This window comes from Perna viridis, chromosome 12, assembly GCF_037379345.1.
Source record: "Perna viridis isolate PV_CMFRI_1.1 ecotype Kerala chromosome 12, ASM3737934v1, whole genome shotgun sequence".
In the NCBI taxonomy this organism is placed as follows: Eukaryota; Metazoa; Mollusca; class Bivalvia; order Mytilida; family Mytilidae; genus Perna; species Perna viridis.
In genome coordinates this window covers 3,300,524-3,319,161 of record NC_142456.1, presented here as the reverse complement: position 1 = coordinate 3,319,161, position 18,638 = coordinate 3,300,524, and the positions used below count along the sequence as shown (strand labels likewise).

The 18,638-nt window shown below is 33.1% G+C and overlaps 1 protein-coding gene across 4 annotated transcripts in view; it reads left to right on the top strand.

The window, feature by feature from the left end:
- The window catches only part of LOC148600787 (uncharacterized), a 29,868-nt gene that overhangs the window by 4,432 nt on the left and 6,798 nt on the right, over window positions 1-18,638 (top strand). For 3 of the 4 annotated variants that reach the window (XM_088556606.1, XM_088556604.1, XM_088556603.1), the window contains exons 3-12: window positions 1,733-1,841; window positions 2,151-2,321; window positions 4,346-4,474; window positions 4,798-4,873; window positions 7,828-7,928; window positions 10,233-10,290; window positions 11,771-11,850; window positions 14,372-15,733; window positions 15,955-16,311; window positions 16,941-17,074. In XM_088556606.1, coding sequence (XP_088412732.1) covers window positions 1,733-1,841; window positions 2,151-2,321; window positions 4,346-4,474; window positions 4,798-4,873; window positions 7,828-7,928; window positions 10,233-10,290; window positions 11,771-11,850; window positions 14,372-15,733; window positions 15,955-16,311; window positions 16,941-17,074 — 2,577 coding nt within the window. The remainder of the gene's footprint in view (window positions 1-1,732; window positions 1,842-2,150; window positions 2,322-4,345; window positions 4,475-4,797; window positions 4,874-7,827; window positions 7,929-10,232; window positions 10,291-11,770; window positions 11,851-14,371; window positions 15,734-15,954; window positions 16,312-16,940; window positions 17,075-18,638) is intronic. The other variant, XM_088556605.1, reaches the window with a different exon arrangement.

Below are 18,638 nucleotides of genomic sequence, written 5' to 3'. Positions count from 1 at the left end.
TTACTCTCTTTCTTATTATTTTTTTTTTTGTCTAACCTGTCTTGTTCGCAGAACTCTTTTGAAACAGTTCAATGGAATAAAACAAAATTGGGCACAAACATCATCCACCTTAACTTTGTACATTGTAGATGTGACCATGATTTTACAATTTCAAATATGGCTGCCCTTTGAACTTTACGCCATAGTAAAATCACACTTGGAATAGAAATAGGTCACTATATGAGCTTTTGATTGAGAGTAATGAAGTTTTGAAATGGCTTCCATTCCGAGATGGCTGTCGGTCAGCCAGCACTCCACAGTATTGTAGAACTGCCTAATTTTGGTCTTGTAATTTGATGCTTGATAACATTTTTATAACATTTATCACTTTAAAAAATTGTCAAGTATCTGTAAATCTATATATCTAGAAAAAGCTCAAGCGAAGGCCTTCAGGATGCAGAAAAATTTTCTGGAAAAAATTACCCACAGCAAATAGGGTTACCATAGAAACCATGCAAAAATTTGCAAAAAAGTTCATAAAATCAGGTTTAAAAATATAAAATTTCCTGCAAAATATCTTTAAATTTTTATTTCATCCCCTGAAACTGTCCAAACTTTTTCCTTCGAAAACTCCATCCTCGTATGGGCATCGCCGGTTAGATTTTGAGCTATTTCACTTTGTAATCCACTTACTAAATTTAGCAGGTACGAGATCACAATTAATTGCCCTTGACTTTTTGTTGTATACGAATATAGTTCTGTTTTTTTTAGTGTGTTTCTTCCTGATTTTTTTTCTTTACTGTGATAAACTTTATTGCTTAGTATTAACTGCAGAAATGTAGGGCAAGGATCAAATTTACAAGGGATTTTTTTTCATTCTGTAATTTTATGTGGAAGTTATGATTTGGTCCTATGAAAGGTCAAAATTTAGGACATTTGGCAGTGGTCACTTTTATGTCTACGGGGTCTCCGAAGCAAAGTTGCTAAAAATAAAAAATGATGGTAAATTTTTCTGGCACTCTTATAGAAATCTGCTTTTATACATGTTTACATATTGATGAAGTTTGAATGAGTTTGGAGTGGTGGAATTTTTTTATATGTCAAGATGGGTCTGTTGAAATGCACTACAAAATTAATTGTGTCCTCATAACTATAGCATGGTAAAAAATTGACTTACTTTCACTTTCATAATGAAGTCAAATTGTCATTGAAAAAAGCCCCTTCAACATTGAAAATATATAAAACATTGGAAAATACTTTGAAAAGTCCCCTTTTTCAGAAAATGTTTTTATCACTATAGCAACCACCGGTTTCCATTAATGTCATTTTTCATCCTTAGCCAAAAGTATGAAACTAAATTAAACTGTGGAGTGCTGGCTCAGAAGTAAAGAAAAATTCTAATTTTTAAAAACAAGTCCTACAAAAGGCCTACAAAGTGATTTTAAATGTTCCTGTGCAATGGTAAACCTAACACCTGTCTAAACCCAACACCTGTCTAAATCAAACACCTGTCTAAACTTAACACCTGTCTAAACCAAAAACCTGTCGAAACCCAATACCTTTCTAAACCAAACACCTGTATAAACCTACATGTTATACCTGTCTAAACCTACATGTTATACCTGTCTAAACCTACATGTTACACCTGTCTAAACCTACATTTTACACCAGTCTAAATCTAACACCCGTCTAAATCAAGCAAATTCTGGAAAGTAGTCTTCTAAGCTCTTCTGCAATCTATTTTGTCTTTCAGATCATTGTGCTTGCTGGTGTAACAGGTAAGCAGTGTGGAGTAGGTCAGAAGAGTAGGGTTACCAAAAATGGATTAGAAGTATGCTGTAAAACAACTATTTGCAACAAAAGTAAGCATATTATAGTAGAATGAAGGAGTCCTTATCTTTTTCATTTGTTCTCCAGATTTTTGTTTTGGATTAATTTTACTTAAAACACAAAAAAATAAAGAGAAAGGCATATATTAAAAAAAACCTACATGCACAATTAACAAAACAAAAAAGTGGTTTAATGTCCTGTAGCAGATATATCATACACTTCAGGAAGAGAAAGGTTGACCAATCAAACAGGCTCTGATTTGTACTAGTTCAATAATGCTTCAAAATAACTCTTTTTTTTTTCATTTACAATATTTCTTTTTTTTTATATGTGTTTTACAGGTCACACATTTGAATACTGTGACTATGATGGAGGTTCAGATCAATGTATACCCTGTGATACTGGGACATATACAAATGATCCTATAGATACAAGCAAACTTCCATATGGTAATCCAGCCACATATCAAGAAGTGCCAGACATATGTGTGGTTATACCAAGCTGCACTGGAGGTAATGCTATGTAAAAGTATCATTGAAATATGGTTATAATGCATTTAGAAACCATTACATGCCTCCAATTGGTGTTATTTGAGTTTGCAGGAAAAATCTTTGCTGGTATATTGCATTAGTTTCTATAGTATTTAGAAATTAAAGCTAAACTTGCTACAAAATTCATTTGTTATAAGCAAAAACTTTCAGTGTTCCAGGATTTAATTATTTTTAGGTTTCTACTGGGACAACTCCAATTGAAGATTAATTTTCCCTTACAAAAAATCTGCTTTCTGAACTTAACAAATTCTTTCAGAAATTAAATTATGTGTTTTTCAAATAGAAAATGAAACTTACAATGTAATAACCTAACTTTCCCACACCAAAATTGTACCTTGCCTGTGTGAAGGAGAGTGGATCTCTGAGAACAATGACCTACCTTAAAAGGAAAGTTTATGTAAATTGAATCTGGTTTTTAGTTCAATTAAAATTCAGGTATATCTGTCCCTCTGCCTGCCTGTCTATTATGTCTTACTTTAGTTCTTAACAATAACGTTTACAGCTACTAACCCAATAACTTTCCTAATTATACATGGTCTCCCATTCATTACAAAAGGGCTTCAGTGTAATTAACTTATCCATCTGTTCATCAGTCAGTTATACTTTTCTATAACAGATTTCTCTTGGAGGGAATTTTTGGATGTTTGGTATATTGTTTTTGCATGATGACAGGTAGTGTGTATCCCCTTCCTAGGTTCCATGATTATCTACATTTATACGTGACAGTTAGTGTGTATCCCCTTCCTAGGTTCCATGATTATCTACATTTATACGTGACAGTTAGTGTGTATCCCCTTCCTAGGTTCCATGATTATCTACATTTATGCGTGACAGTTAGTGTGTATCCCCTTCCTAGGTTCCATGATTATCTACATTTATACTTCCTGTTTACTGTGTGACTTAATACTTTTAAGTGATGCATAATAGAGACTTTTTAACAGATTCCTCAGCTTCTATTAGGAGGGTATATTGCTTTTGCATGATGACTTACCCAATTGTGTACCGTGTGTACCTTTCCAGGACCCATGATTATTGTCTTCCTAATAACTGTATAACTTAATTTAGCATAAAATGTTGACATGATTGAGTGGGGATATTCTAAGCACAACATGTATATAGGATACAACACCTTGTTTCTACCCAATTAGTTCATATGGCTAAAGGCACAGGCTACTTACTTTTCAATTTATCTGGTTTTAAACTTTCATATCTTAAATCAATTTCTGTTAGGGGATGGAAATGGTTCACTGGTTGACCATTGGCAGTACCGAATATTGAATACCGAAAACACTGCTTGGTTAACTGTACAGGTTAATTTTTAGGTCTCATTTTTACTGTTATTTTTAACATATGATATAAATATCCAATTGACATTATATAATTAAGACATATTAACTCAGTAGTAGTTTATATGATTCTACTGGATTATTTACCATGATACATTATTAAGGGACAAGGATTTTCAAAATTAATGAATGACAATTATACTTTCTATTGCAAAAATTTTTCTCGTACACACAAGTTATTTGGCCTGTGAGTTTTTGAGCATTCCAGAAATGTCTGTCCTGTCAGAACATATTTTTTTGTGCTGGATCCATAGTTGCAAATTCAGAAATTAGTTGTCATCATCTGTGATGGATCAAATAATTTACTTGAACAAAAATTATATTCCAGATTAGTACGACTCCGATATATATACATTTACATTTACATTTTCATTTCATTTGTTCATGTTGTGCCTATGTTTGTCAGACACACACAAACATATATATATATATATAATATTTGAATGGCTTTTTATTTGGTTGGTTATCGTTGAACCAACTACTTTTGTTTTGTTTAACTTGTTACTTGGTTTTGTTCCCTCAGTTGGTCCACCATTAACAGCTCAAATTACCCCCCAGCAAAATAACATTTTGATTACTATTTAGGCTGGAATTCATTAGAAGTTGAATTATAAGGAATGTTTTTGTGTTTTGTTGCAGATGAGGTGACTTTGGTAAATTACCAATGTGTGTGTGATTTAGACAAAGGATTCTATGGTACAGACAGATATAACTGCCGCTTTGATCAGTTGAACTGTAATAAAGCTGGCCATCAGCTTGATATTAATGGTAAGAATTTATTTTTAGATGTACATGTATATACATTAGACCAAGTAGTAGTGTATTAAGGAAATTATAAAATAGTGAGTATTAAACAGCCTTCATAGTTAGGTGTCAAATATAATCAAAAGCAGAGTGTAGATATCAAAACATGTGCTTGAGCATAAAATTTGTAAATAATGTTTGCAAAAAATTGTTCATTGATTTTCATATCAAACACAATATTGCTGTCAGAGTTGCCTCCCTTAAAACAATTGTTGATGTCATAATTTGACCCTATTTGGATGTCAGCCACATATACGTGTATTGTTTTGTACAAATGATTTTTGTAGGTAAATGTCAGTTATGTCCTTCTCACCAGTTTAAACCTGAGGATGGCCTGTACAGACAGTGTAGAAATAGGACTGTGTAAGTGGGCATAATTAATGCAGTTAGGTGTCTGCAATCATATCTTACCCCACAAATTTAAATGTTTTCATACCACCCTAAAAAAATTGCAGTTGTATAATGGTATTATGAGATTGTCTTCGTTGTTCATAGCCACTTAATGTCTGGACAGTAACTTAGTATAAGTATAAAGATCATTATGAAATTATACCACAACTTTGTCACAAGGTATCATACCACAAAATGAAGCTTAGGATTGATTTTAGGGGTTTTGACTTGAACCGTTTAGTAATTAGTGGCCAAAAACAAGCATTTTTATAATGTACGAACAGTTACTTGTGAATTTGAACCACAAGGTGTCATACCACAAAAGAAAAGCTGGGACCATTTTTAGCTCACCTGGCCGAAGGCCAAGTGAGCTTATGCCATCACTTGGTGTCCGTCGTGGTTGTCGTCGTGGACAAATTTTTAAAAATCTTTTCTTCTGAAACTACTGGACTGACAGCTTTTAAACTTGGCAGGATTGTTCCTTAGGGTGTTCTGCACAAAATGACTGTTGGGATTTTTGATCCATGAAAAAACATGGCTTCTGTTACTAAAAATAGAACATAGGGGTCAGATTACAGTTTTTTGCAAATAACTCAAAAACTGTTGCCTTTAGCAAATTTCTGCAGGGTAAAATTGTTGAACATCATGAGACGGACCTATGCCAAAATTTTCAAAACGATTGGTCAACTGATGTAGGAGTTTATGTTCCTTAGGGAATCCCACACAAAATGACCATTGGGATTGTTGATTCCTGATTCCTGATTTCTGTCAAAATTATCTAAAAACTCCTAAATCAAACCCCTAATTTACATTTCAATCTCATTTTTTTAAATAAAAAGAGTAATTAATCTGACAAAAAGTGATAATTGCTGTCTAAACAGGTAAGGGTACGTTTTATGATGGGTAAATAATCGCCAAGGAGCAACCAGCTGATTAGAGAATGAATCCTGGTTGGATCTACTACTATTTTATGAACATCTAATAATTTTCTAAAGCTTAAATTCTACTCCACAATTAATTTGACAATACTGTCATTTTTTTTAACACATCTTAAATTTGAAGAACCACATGTGTAAACAAATTTTAAAATTATACAAAATGACTTACCTCCCCTGCAGTCTTCACATTTTCTGAAATTTCAACAATACAGTATTTTTCTCAAGTTTTGTTTGCAATAGTTAAAAGAAATAGTATTCCTTTCATATAGTGAACATTCTTGCATATTCCTCATATACTGCACCTCATGTTGTGCATTTATTGAAAAAGTACGAGTTGCCCAAGTTTTCTTCAGACTGTACTCTAGAAACTGTGCAGCATCCTGCTGTCATATATTCTACTTAAGATTTATTTAGGTCCCAAAATACTTGTTGAACTGTTTAAGTTCACAATATGAATACTAACTCCTCTTCAACTGACATAAATAGAAAGAAGGAAACATGTTCATTGTATCAATTTTCAAATAGTAGAAATGAATTTGAATTTAAATAAAAGTTTTCTCATTTACATTTTTGAATTTGAAAAAAAAAAACTTAGGAATTTTAAATAGGTTTGGAGGAATCCAACACAATGTAGGGGTGGGGGGGCTTACAAACCTCCAATCATAGTGCATGCACATGTTGTTCAACTGAAAAAGGCCCTTTAATGTTATAGTGATTGTCTCATTCATACATTACTACAATAAAACCCAAGCAGTTTGCAAAATACGTCTTGAAAATGTCGATTCACACATTGTCCCACCTAAAAACCCCATGGGGATTTTCAAAAGTTGAGAGGTATGTGACTTTCTCTAATTAAGTTTTAGTTCAAATAAAAAGGTATTAATTCAGATGTGTCTTTGATTTTTTAAATTGTATAACAATTTTTAAACAAATCAATATGCCCTAAAAATCAAACATCCCGACAAAAAGTGCCCTTTGAAAAAAAAAAATTACCATGCCCTTTTCTGATCCTAGATTTAGCACTATGAATTAGGAACCAAAAAAGGGTCTAGAAACAAGCTTTTTCATGATATGTGGACAATAACTTTACTATAAGTGAATGAATCATAGGGTGCCATATCACCAAAGCATTCATTTTGGTTGTGAAGACTTGAACTGTTTGTAAATTAGAGGCCAAAGAAGTGTCAAAACAAGCATGTTCATGACGTAAGGACAATATCTTGATTATAAATGAATTGATCTCTTCAAAATTGTAGTACAAGATACCATACCACAAAAGGAATGCTGGGATTGATTTTGGTTATGACTTGAACTGATAAAAAATGGGGGTTCAAAAAGGGGTCAGAAACAAGCATTATCTTGATGAACAGATAATAACTTGACTGGAAGTGAATGGATCTCTTTGAAATCGTTCCGAAGTTGCCATACTTCCAAATGAAGGCTGGGGTTGATGTTTGGGGCTGTGCTTGTTAAGCACCCGAGAAGCGGCCACTGTAATCTGTTCCAATTATTTTCCTGTGTCAAATATTTATTTGCAATCAAAATTCAGAGCTGTCTTGAATGGTGTGTCCATACTTACCTCAAACTGTTCTGGGTTCGACCTCTGTGGTTGCATCAAGCTGCATAGCATTTTATTGTAATTATTGGATAACTAGTCCTCACAGATTTTTGAGCATCTAGAAATTTACTAAATGGACGAGCTCATCTCAGGTTAGCTTTACTATACCCCCTGCTTGCACTTTCACAGAATATTTACTACATTTATCCATTGTGCATTTCTCATTTTTAATATGATATCAAATCAATTTTGAGGTCAGAATGTGCATGATTTCAAATGGGGGAGTTAGGGCATTGCTCATAGTCTGCTTAGTTTTGAAAACTCTTGTTTTAAATTTTACTCAATACCTATTTATTAAGGATAAATATAAACAGATGAGAGCACTTTTAGGATGACTCAGATTTTATTCGCAAATTCTTGTATTGTTTCAGTTGTAAGTCAAATGAAATAGTGACCTTTCATGGATCTCCAACAAGTAATAGGATATGTGAGAAAAGTGCCACTGCAGAACCATCTACAACTCTGAAACCAGGTGACTTAAAAAATAAAATTACTGTTAGTGTCAGTCCCTGTAAGAATCAGACAGTAGGTGAAACTTGGTATGAAAAAAAAACCATCATTTTGATAGTGTAATTTGACTATTTGCACAATCAAAATCAAGGAAAACAGACAAGAGTTTCCATGTCATGCTGGACTATTGAGTTACAATTTCATTGTAATGTACTGAAAATGAACATTTCTTGGGCAGATAACTCTTCCAAAAATCTCATTTTTCTTAGATTCTGTTGAAAAATTTCTGAGCAAATCCAAGTATGCAAAGATCAAATAATTGATCTAATATGGGACGTATTATAGTATAACATTGTCTGTCCATCCATCGTCCACATTTCAGACAATAACCCCAAAACACTTTCACCAACTTTTATGGAACTTTGGTGAATTGTTAATATTTATGGACGTAAGCTCCCTTTCGATTTTTATAAATTTCAGATTTATCGTTTCCATGTTATGAATTTTATGCTTAATAAAAGAGTTATTTTCTAGTTTTTGCTCAATAACTCAAAAACACTTTCATCAAGTTTTATAAAACTTTGATGAATTGTTCATATCTATTGACATAGGCTCCCTTTCAATTTTTATAAATTTCATTTCCATGTTTTGAATTTTTATACTAAAAGTAAGGGGGGATTTTCAAATTTTCGTACAATTACTCAAAAACACTTTCACTAACATCTATGGAACTTTGGTGAATTGTTCATATCTATGAAGTTTAAACTTGAAAAATTGTTGAAAACGGACGATTTGTTATGATGATTGACTAATAAATATAAAAGGTACTGAGTAACCTTCTCAGAAAAATGTGTTTTGAACAAGATAGAAATGTGTGGGTGAAAAATCAAGACAACAACTTTAGTTAAACTTGAGGTAGCCTTGAGAGTGCCAAATTTTTTATGCATTTTTTATTTACTTTTTTGGGGGGTATTTGACAGGGCTCACAGTATTTCTAGTTGATCGTATGAATTCATTAAAAGCATAAGCACAAGTTAAAAGGGAGAACGGGTGTATCATCCGCTTAAAGCACAGCTCTTTATTATGGCTTTTGTGGGCTTGGTAAACTACAAAACTTAGTTCCCACGAAAAGGAAATTTCCCATTCGTTTGTTTGATAGAGTTTCAAATCTATGAATTAAAGAATCCAGGAAGTGATATTTTTTCCCTAAACCATTAAAATTGGTACCCAGGAATAAAAGTCCTGCTGTGGTATTGATTACAGTTTATACATGTTCTTCAGTAGTATAGATTGACATTCAGTTTATACATATTAGGAAAAAACAGTTCAAAATAATATAAAAAAATAATTCTAAATGATATGAAAAATGCAAAAGTATTATTCCAGTTGCAATCTTTAGAATTTTGTTCATGCTACATTTTCACAAGAATCAAAAACCTCCAGTACTTTGATTTACATTTTACTTAACTACATGAAAACAGCTGCACTAATTACAAAATGTATGCCCTTTGCAAAAAATTTTTGGGAGGTATATATGAACCACCCTGTCTGTCTGTCCCTTATTACAGGAATTTTAGTCTTAGGCCTAAAATAAAATAAAAATAGTCTTGCTACCAGCCATAAAAAAATAGGGTATGTAGGTCAGAAAATAATTTCATCTTTTAAAAATTGCTTGATTTGACATTTTTATACAAGTGCTCTACCACGGTAATGTGATTTTATTGACACAATGTCTTTTATCTTTTGTTACATACCCCCAATTTACTTCTCTTTAAATTCATATATTGGGCTAGTTCAATTTACATGTATTAACATGGCAATCGAAAGTGCACTGGTGGTTGACATGGCTACCACTATGTTATATGTATAAATGCCCAAATCTGTAAGAGAGTAATAACAATTATGGAAAATACAAAAAAATAGGGGGGTAGCAGGAAACAAGACTATTACTTATTTGGCCTTTTCCGAACTTGACAGGAATAATGTATGGAGAAGTTCTAACAAATGGTTCACTTTATTTTCAACTTTAAACATATAAAGATCTTGAATTCAAGAATCTATATTTGATTAATCAGTTGAATGTTTCAGTTAAACAGAATAACTATGTGTATGTTCTTAAATTTTACAAATTTTGTTCTATCAATTTGGATAATATAACTTAAATTTGATCATTCCATAAATTTAATTCACAGTAGTCTAATATCAGTTTAAAAAATATTTGATGATTCCAGCTCCCTTAACTTACATTGTATTTATGACTGTTTAACTTTCAGGGTTCACAATGTCTCAGAACATCAAAGTATGCACATTTTGATTTTTTTTTCAGAAGAGAAAACAACTGTACTTGAAACAGTAAATATAGAGGACAGTTCTTTATCTGATGGGTTTGTAATAGTTTTCTTAATCTTTTGTATAACTTAGCCATATAAGTACTGTAATTTGTAATTCAACCAAATTGACTTGAACAGCCCAGTCCAGGCCATATGCATATTTTCTGAACAGCATATGGTCTTGGCAATCAATGGTATACGAGACGCTCTATGACATGCTTTTAGAAATTCATCTGAGCGTGAAAAACAGCTGAAAATAGATAACTATGGACATGGAAAGTAATCATGGTTAAAATACTCTAAAATTGATTGTTAGTGTACATTTTAATGTTATAGGATCCAATTGAAAAAGTTTTAAAAAAGGTGTTGCACTCTTGGTTGAATCAATATTTGACAGTATTCACTGAAGCTTCATGGCTGACTAGTATATGCTTAAGTGTCAGTCTCTGTAAGAATCAGGCAGTGGGTGAAACATGGTATGAAAAAAATCATCATTTTGATAGCGTAATTCAACTATTTTCGCAAGCAGAATCAAGGAAAAAAACTATATTTTCCATATCTTGTTGCTGCATTAAGATATAATTTCATTGAAATGTACTGAAAAAGAACATTTAAAAGGCAAATAACTTTGTTCAAAACCTAATTTTTCTAACATTCTATTGAAAAATCTACAAGCAAACCCAATGATGCAGTGATCAAATACTGATCTTTTTCAAATGGAGGAAGCATTCTTGAGTGAAATTATTTTGTCAGATCAGTAGGGATTTGATATACATGTTTCTGATTTTTCCCACTTTGCCTGAAACTTTCAGATACTTGCACTAAATGGTTTATTCATGTTATGTGTTGTCAAATTTAGTGTGGTTGTTAATGAATCAACAATGAAAGTGAGTTGAGTATGAAAATTTATTTCCCAGATGTGATAAATGTAATAATTGGTGAGCTAAAATTGTAGATTCTATTTCTTTTAATTTTTCAAAGCAAAAACTTAAGCTTCATTCAGCATCTGTGTTAAGGTGGAAATATTAGCTATCCTCTGTGTATAATGTCAACAGTTGTTACAGGAGAAAAACTATAAACATCACAATGTCACTATCAACCAATAGTTTTATAGACAATTTGGTACAATTACAGAACAACAAATTCATCCAATCACTGTCTCAGAACTTGAATTTCTCTGGAGACAAGAACTATTTTTCTCACACCAGTCAGGAGGTGTGAAAATCACTTAAAAATTAGGGAAACAGTATGTTTCACTTTACCTTTGACAGATAGAAAACATGAATTTCTGAAAGACTTGTTAAGGATGAATAGACTTTAGCATGTTTAATTGTGGAAAAGTTAAATTTTTGTTTTAAGTTTCCCACTAGAAAAATTTTCAAAAGTCCTAGAGCACTGTTGTAACAAAGTCATTGAATGTGTATGACGTTTCCTTTGATTAATTTCCTTTTATATAAAGCTCTCATAAGTTATAATCTTATACTTTTAAAGTGTGGACTTGTTTTAATGTACATATTTTTTTTTTAATTTACAGGGTGATAGTTTGCATTGTTTTGGCTATTGTTCTGGTTCTGGCTGTGTTTTTCTCTTGTATATTCAGAGACAGAATCAAAGGTAAATACCTATGTATGTAAGACAAAAATATTTATATCCATGTATTTGTTTCTTGATGGCTCTGGTGTGCGATCAACATAAATATTTGATTTACTGTGTTAGAACTTGTTGTCTAATATTTACTCCCACTCTAATGAGTTGGGGCTAAATTGCGGTCACTTTGTCCATCCATCTGTTACACTTTTTAGCTCATCTGGCCATATAATACGTAAGCTATTGCCATCACTTGGTGTCCGTTGTCATTAAGAATTTTCCAAACTCTTCTCCTCTGGAACAAGACCAAACCAAACCAAACTTGGTATGAATGTTCCTTAGGGTATTCTGCATAGAATGGATGTGGGGATTTTCGATCACTCAAAACATATGGCAGCTGTTACTGAAAATAGAACATAGTGGTCAGACATGTTTTTTTTGCATGCATCTCCAATACCCATAGGTTTAGCCGAATTCTATCAATTGCTGAAATGATCTTCATTATAAGGCTTAAAAAAGTTAGATGACTCCTTGTTACAGTTATAGCCCTTGAAAGGTGAAAAATGATGTTTTTACAGTTTTCAATCAGTATCCTTAAAAACTATGATAGTTAGAAAGAAACGTTTATTGGGTAAAATGCTCCTTATGATAAGGCTTGCAAAAGTGTGTGATCAAAGTTGTTGGACAACTTTTTGTTAGAATTCTTGTCCTTTGAAGGTTAAAAATGATGTTTTTAGAAGTTTTCAGTCAATATCTTCAAAACTATAATAGATAATAGTAACTTTCAGTTGATGAAATGATCCTTTTGATGAATACTACCAAATTTTTGTTTGAGTCAAAATTGTCAGACAACTGCTTGTTGGAGTTATTGCCCTTGAAAGGCAAAAATTTATGCAGGTGAGCATGAGGGATGCTTAAATATTTAGTGTATTGCTTTCTCTTGATGACTTGTACTGTATCTCACTTTCCCAGCTTTGACTGAAATGGTTGAGTGGGGAATTCTTAGAACAACAAACGCACTGCTGTATAACTCTATAAAAATTGTAAATACATACAGAAATCACCAAAAAGTCTGCAATAAGTGTAAACACTTTCAAGTAAGCTCTGAAAGGCTGTAAAATAAAAGTAATAAAATCCATAGTGATAGAACGATGTTACTCTGTGAAGCTCCTCGAACACATTTTCCCCATTCTTTGAAATTTAAAAAATTTCCCCACCCACTTAATATTTAACAAATAATTTTGGTATTGCATCCTTATATATAAAGAATAGGGCTTTTTATGATTTTATTTAGAAAACATTTTTATTGATTCAGTATTTAATACATTAGCTACTGTTTGTTTGATTTTTAGTTTACCTGACCCAAAGTACTATTGGCGTCACTTGCGTCCATCATCGTGGTCTTGTCTCAATTTTTAAAAAATCTTCTCCTCAAAATTCCATGAAAATTGATATAATTTTTAATAGGGTATCCAGCACAAATTAAATGTATGTTTTTTGGGTTTTTTTTATCCCTGATAAAAAAAATGTCCATTGTTACTAAAAATAGAACATACTAGGATGGGGCAAACAATAGTTTTTTGTATATATCTCCAACACCATTATAAGCCAGCTGAGTGATTCAGGCTCTTTAGAGCCTCTAGTTTTTTTCCTGGCTCCACTTAATCCATATCATTTTCTTAGTCATATGTCCTGTCCATAGATGAGTGTCAGTTTCATGTTCAAAATTTATTACTGACAAATCAAGATTGAAATTTTATTGACACATATTGCAGCGGTCAGTATGAACTTGTCTTAACAAATCTTCCATTGTACTAGAGAAGTCATGATACAAGAGCATCAAATACTGGTAAAATGCTTTTTTGTTTTTTTCTACTGGTTTATCCGTTGAGATAAATCTACCCCAATCAACGGCATGACCAAATTATTTGTATCTTCCCTATAAGATATGAATGATAAAACATCAATTATTGTATGCAGGGTGGAGAATGTTCATTCTGCATTCTGTATTCAGAGTTTGTTATGAAAAGTTGATAAAAATACTGAATATTTAATAGATGTTGTAGATTTAAACAATATTTTTTGGTTGATCAGGTGCCATTTTTATTTAGATTGTTGTTAGAAAAGAGATAACCCTGGTCAAAATACTGCAAAAAGACAGAGTACAGTCCAAATCTCTGGCTAAGTCTGAAAATGAGAGGGAAACCACACTTTGATTTTAGTGTTGTCTGAACCCCAGGGTAACAATTTTGCCCAAATCACTCAGTACCAAACCCTTTATATCATTACATCAGAGCAACGTCATATACATGTAGAAGGTCTGAAATATGATTGGCTTTAAATCATTCTATCAGAAATGACATTGGTAATTCAGAAATAATCGTTTGAACTTTTTGGCAGGCAAAGATTGGATGGCGTAGAAATTCCTCTTTGGGTGGAGACATCCCTCATCATTATCAACAAAGCCTTTTACATAGTGTAAATAGCTTCTTCCCTCATGAGCAAAGCCTAAAATTATATTAATGATAATATTGTTTGCTTATTGTAGATTTAGTTCATAAATGTCGAAGGCGTCACAGCAGATCTAGCCAACACGGTCATGATGTTCATGCCAATGGAGTGATAAGAAATGAATCAGAACATCCTTTGATATCGATGGAGAATCAACGTACCATTTTTTCAGTTGAAAATGATAAAACTGAGACCAGTTTTGGACCAAACAGTAATAGTTCTAATGGAACTATTCAGGAGAAATTAGAACAAAATGTGGAGGGCAATCAAATAGGGAATAAAAATGACCCTCACAATCAAATAGGAAATGGACACCATCTGCAACAGCCTAATGGTCCTGGCAGCCATATAGGAAATGGACACCATCTGCAACAGCCTAATGGTCCTGGCAGCCATATAGGAAATGGACACCATCTGCAACAGCCTAATGGCCCTGGCAACCAGATAGGAAATGGTAACCCTCCTCAACAGCCTAATGGCCCTGGCAACCAAATAGGAAATGAACACCATCCGCAACAGCCGAATCGCCATGGTAAACCCATGGTAAATGCAAGGAATCAGGATAGTATAAAACCTACAGTTACTACAGATACAGATAAGACAGATATAAAAGAATCAAACCGCTATAGTAAACCTGGAATTGATAGTAAAACACATGATACATGTACAAAGGATGATGACTCTGTCAAGTTCAATTCTCTTGCAGATAGTAGTATTTTTAGTGCAAATTATCGTGAAACAATGTCTACAATGTTAGAAGGTGAATTGCCAAACCAAAGTTCACAAGGGAATTTCCCTAGTCCAAGTTTGATTCAGTCACTTGATACCAGACTTCCTGGAAACACTAGAGAAGCTTCTGAACATGAAAATGTGGGTCATTCAACAAACAGAAATTTAGAAATGACAAAGGGAACTAACTCCTCAGTGAGAAATGTTCAGACACCTTATCCTGCATCATGTTTCAATGCCATAACCAACCATTTGCCTCGTGATGCCAGCTCTTCAGAAAATCCATGCAAGTCAGAGGGAAATAACTTGCCACAAAATCAAGAAGAAACACAGAATAGTACTAGTCCAACCAGCAAATCCACTGCTATCACCCCCTTTACAAGAAATCCAATAGCAAGGTCAGGTAGTCCTGTCTCAAAAAAACAAGAACAACCTAACTCTGCTGCTTCATGTAGTCATAATTCTCCTTGTAGTGCTTCCAATGCTGCAGTTGGTGCAAAAACTGCTGGTCACCCTGTAGTTCCTCAAATTCCAAGTAGCAGAGATTCTGCAGGAAAGGGAAAGTCCAAAAGCCATGACACAAAGGGAGGTAATAGACAAGCATCTGATAACCAGACTGCAGGTCGTGACAAGAAAGAATCTCCAAAGACTACTAAACCAGTTTGTCAAGGTTGGTGTTAAATTTTTGAACCATTTTTAGAGAAATGATTATTGAATTATTTTTGGGCATTAAGTTATTATTGATCAAATGATTGTATTGATGGTACAAAGTTCCCTTGTGTAATTTTTCTGTGCTTTTGGGGTCAGAGATATGGAACTTAATGAATTGAGGATTAGGGTACAGTTATTACCTTTGGCATAGCTGTTTATTGACATTTTGTTTGATTTCAGTTCCACCAATGGTTAGAACTAATTCTATTCCGAACCAGGACAATTCTAATGCAGACCAAGATTTCCCACCATCCAACACTACAGCTAATGGCTTGGATATACAACAGGCAACTAATGAGGACGACCAAAAATTTGTACCTAGTCATACTCCTCGTAATGAGTTGGAGCCACTTACAACTCCGGCTGAATTAGTTGTTAATATGCCTAGTTTAGACAAGTCATCTGAAGATGGTCAGGGTATGAGTGAGGAGACACAGTCATCATCAGAAGGTATTGGTGACTCAGTGACTTTAGAAGAACCTCAAGCAGTACCAAATATTGGAAATACAGCTGATACTTCAGAGGAACAAGTTTCCTGTAAGTTATTGTGTCTAATAGCTTTGTCCTTTTTCTGCACACTGTATCAGTGTTCAAGGAATTTTTCACAATTCTAAGTTTCCACAAACTCTAGGCAAACTCTAAAATGAAGATTAACTTTCCCACATTTGAAGTTTGCTTTCCAATAAATCCTTTCAAAAAGTCGTTTTCTACTTGTCAAAGGTAAAGTGGAGATTTATGAACTAGTTTCCCACACCCAAATCTCACTTGCCCCTGGTGACAGGAAGTGAAATCTCAGCTGTTTACTATTGAACATAAAAACACTTTACAAGATTGTAAAAGAATTCTTAAAAGGATGACAGGACGTTAAATTTTTTGTTTTGTTTTTTGTTTTAAAGACACGAATTGCAAACCCATGTCAGAATGTAGTTAAAGCATTTGACTGTATTTGGATCATTGAAGATGTTGATTTATATACAGAATACTGATATGACTATGAATAAGATGGTGATAAGTATTGAACAAGTAAAGAAAAATCTGAAACTGAGGTGCAAAATAGTATTATATGTTTGAATGTTACAAAATTTGTATAGAATTAAATAATAACATTATGAATTGGTATACAATGTAGTTTAGAAAGAAGTAAGCACCATAATTTTGTATTTTAGATGAAGGATTGAACACAAGCCAATTAGGGAGTAATGTTACCTCAAGAGGTCATCCTGTTTGTACCCCCGCATCGCAGGGAAATACCAGTAGTGAAGAGAGCAGCCTAGGAACAGATACCAGTTCACAGGCATTTGTATGCATTATTAAAATAATTATTTTTGTACCCTATCAGGTTGTGTTCTAGTATTCAAATATCTCTCTGCTCGGGTAAACATGTCACATCGTAACTTGAGAATCCCTTGTTCAGTAAACTTCAAACTTCACACAATTGTTTGTTTTGATGATCTAGTGGTCTTTTAACAGGAAAAAGTTCCAGTTTTAGTTTTTTTTCTGTAACTCCATCATGAAGACTGGTATATTATGTGTTAATGGCACAGCTGTTCTTTTAAGAATTTTTTTGGTAAAAAAGTAAAACTTGTGGAAAGTAAATATTTTGGTTTCAGTTATTTTTGTTAGTATCAATTTTCATGTTAGAGGAAAAACAACAATTTGTTTGGTACTTGAATTTATGGTTTGTGGGTCAATAGACAAACTTTTAAATTCCTTTGCCTTCTTAGCAAATCATCACAAAGCAGAGCTAATTGTGCTCAATATTTTAAAGAAAGCATTTAAACATTTGAACATTTTTTTGTGGGCAGGTGTTTTACCACAATGGCATTGAAATACATTTGTGCTTTGGTGCATGAATTAATTTGATTATGAATAAAAAATGTATGATACCTTTATCAGGGAATTCCCCTATTATGAAGTTTCACCAAGTCTAAATTTTTGCAAATGAAAACTTGAGGGCCATTGCTAGTTGTATGATAAACAGAAGTGGTGAAACCCTTAGTTTACTGAATGACACTTTGACAACAACCACTATCAGTGAAAAGATAAAAAGAGCAGAGAATACTGAACATCACTTGTACAATTTTTGGTAAACTCTGAAATTACATAACACAGATAGCCCCAAGGCTATTTGGTTCTATACAACCTTTATTATCATGTTTAATAAGACAATTAAGGGTGACAGGATGACAGCTCGTTATGGCTTCTTTCCTCTGTGTTACGCTACGAAAATCATTGTTTCTTGGATTTCAACTCTACGTATGAAAACCACAATAATTAGTACCTAACAGTATAATGGTTCAGCATTATAGTAACATTAAGTATCTAACAAAAAATTACCATTTAAAGGTTTTAACACTATTTTTGACATTTCATACAAGTAATGCATTAGAAAAATAGCACAGTACAATATAATACTATTTCTGGTTCACCAGGGCTCATGGAAAATTATTAGTGACATTTTATGTTTTGAAAAACTGTTCAAAAACTGTTAGCCTCTAGTTATATTACAAAGATCTGACTCCTGACATAACCAAGGTGGCCATAGTTGTAATGCAACAACTCATATCAAGGCGAAGTTTGAAATAGGCTTGCCTCTTTATAGTACATACCATGGTAATGTTCAGTGGATAGAGTTTTTCTATCTATGATAAAATAAGAAAAAGTAAATTGAACTTCCAAAATGGGGAGATCAGAATAAAGGGTCCCATAAGAATAGGTAAATGTTTTTAACTTCGAGGAATAAAGTTGGTCTTTTCTTGAATAAATGACACTCTCCTGATAAGCTGCCTTTGGTAATGAAATAGACAAATGACAGGAAGATTTTAAAACTTTCTAGCATACATTCATGTGATTGTCATTTAATC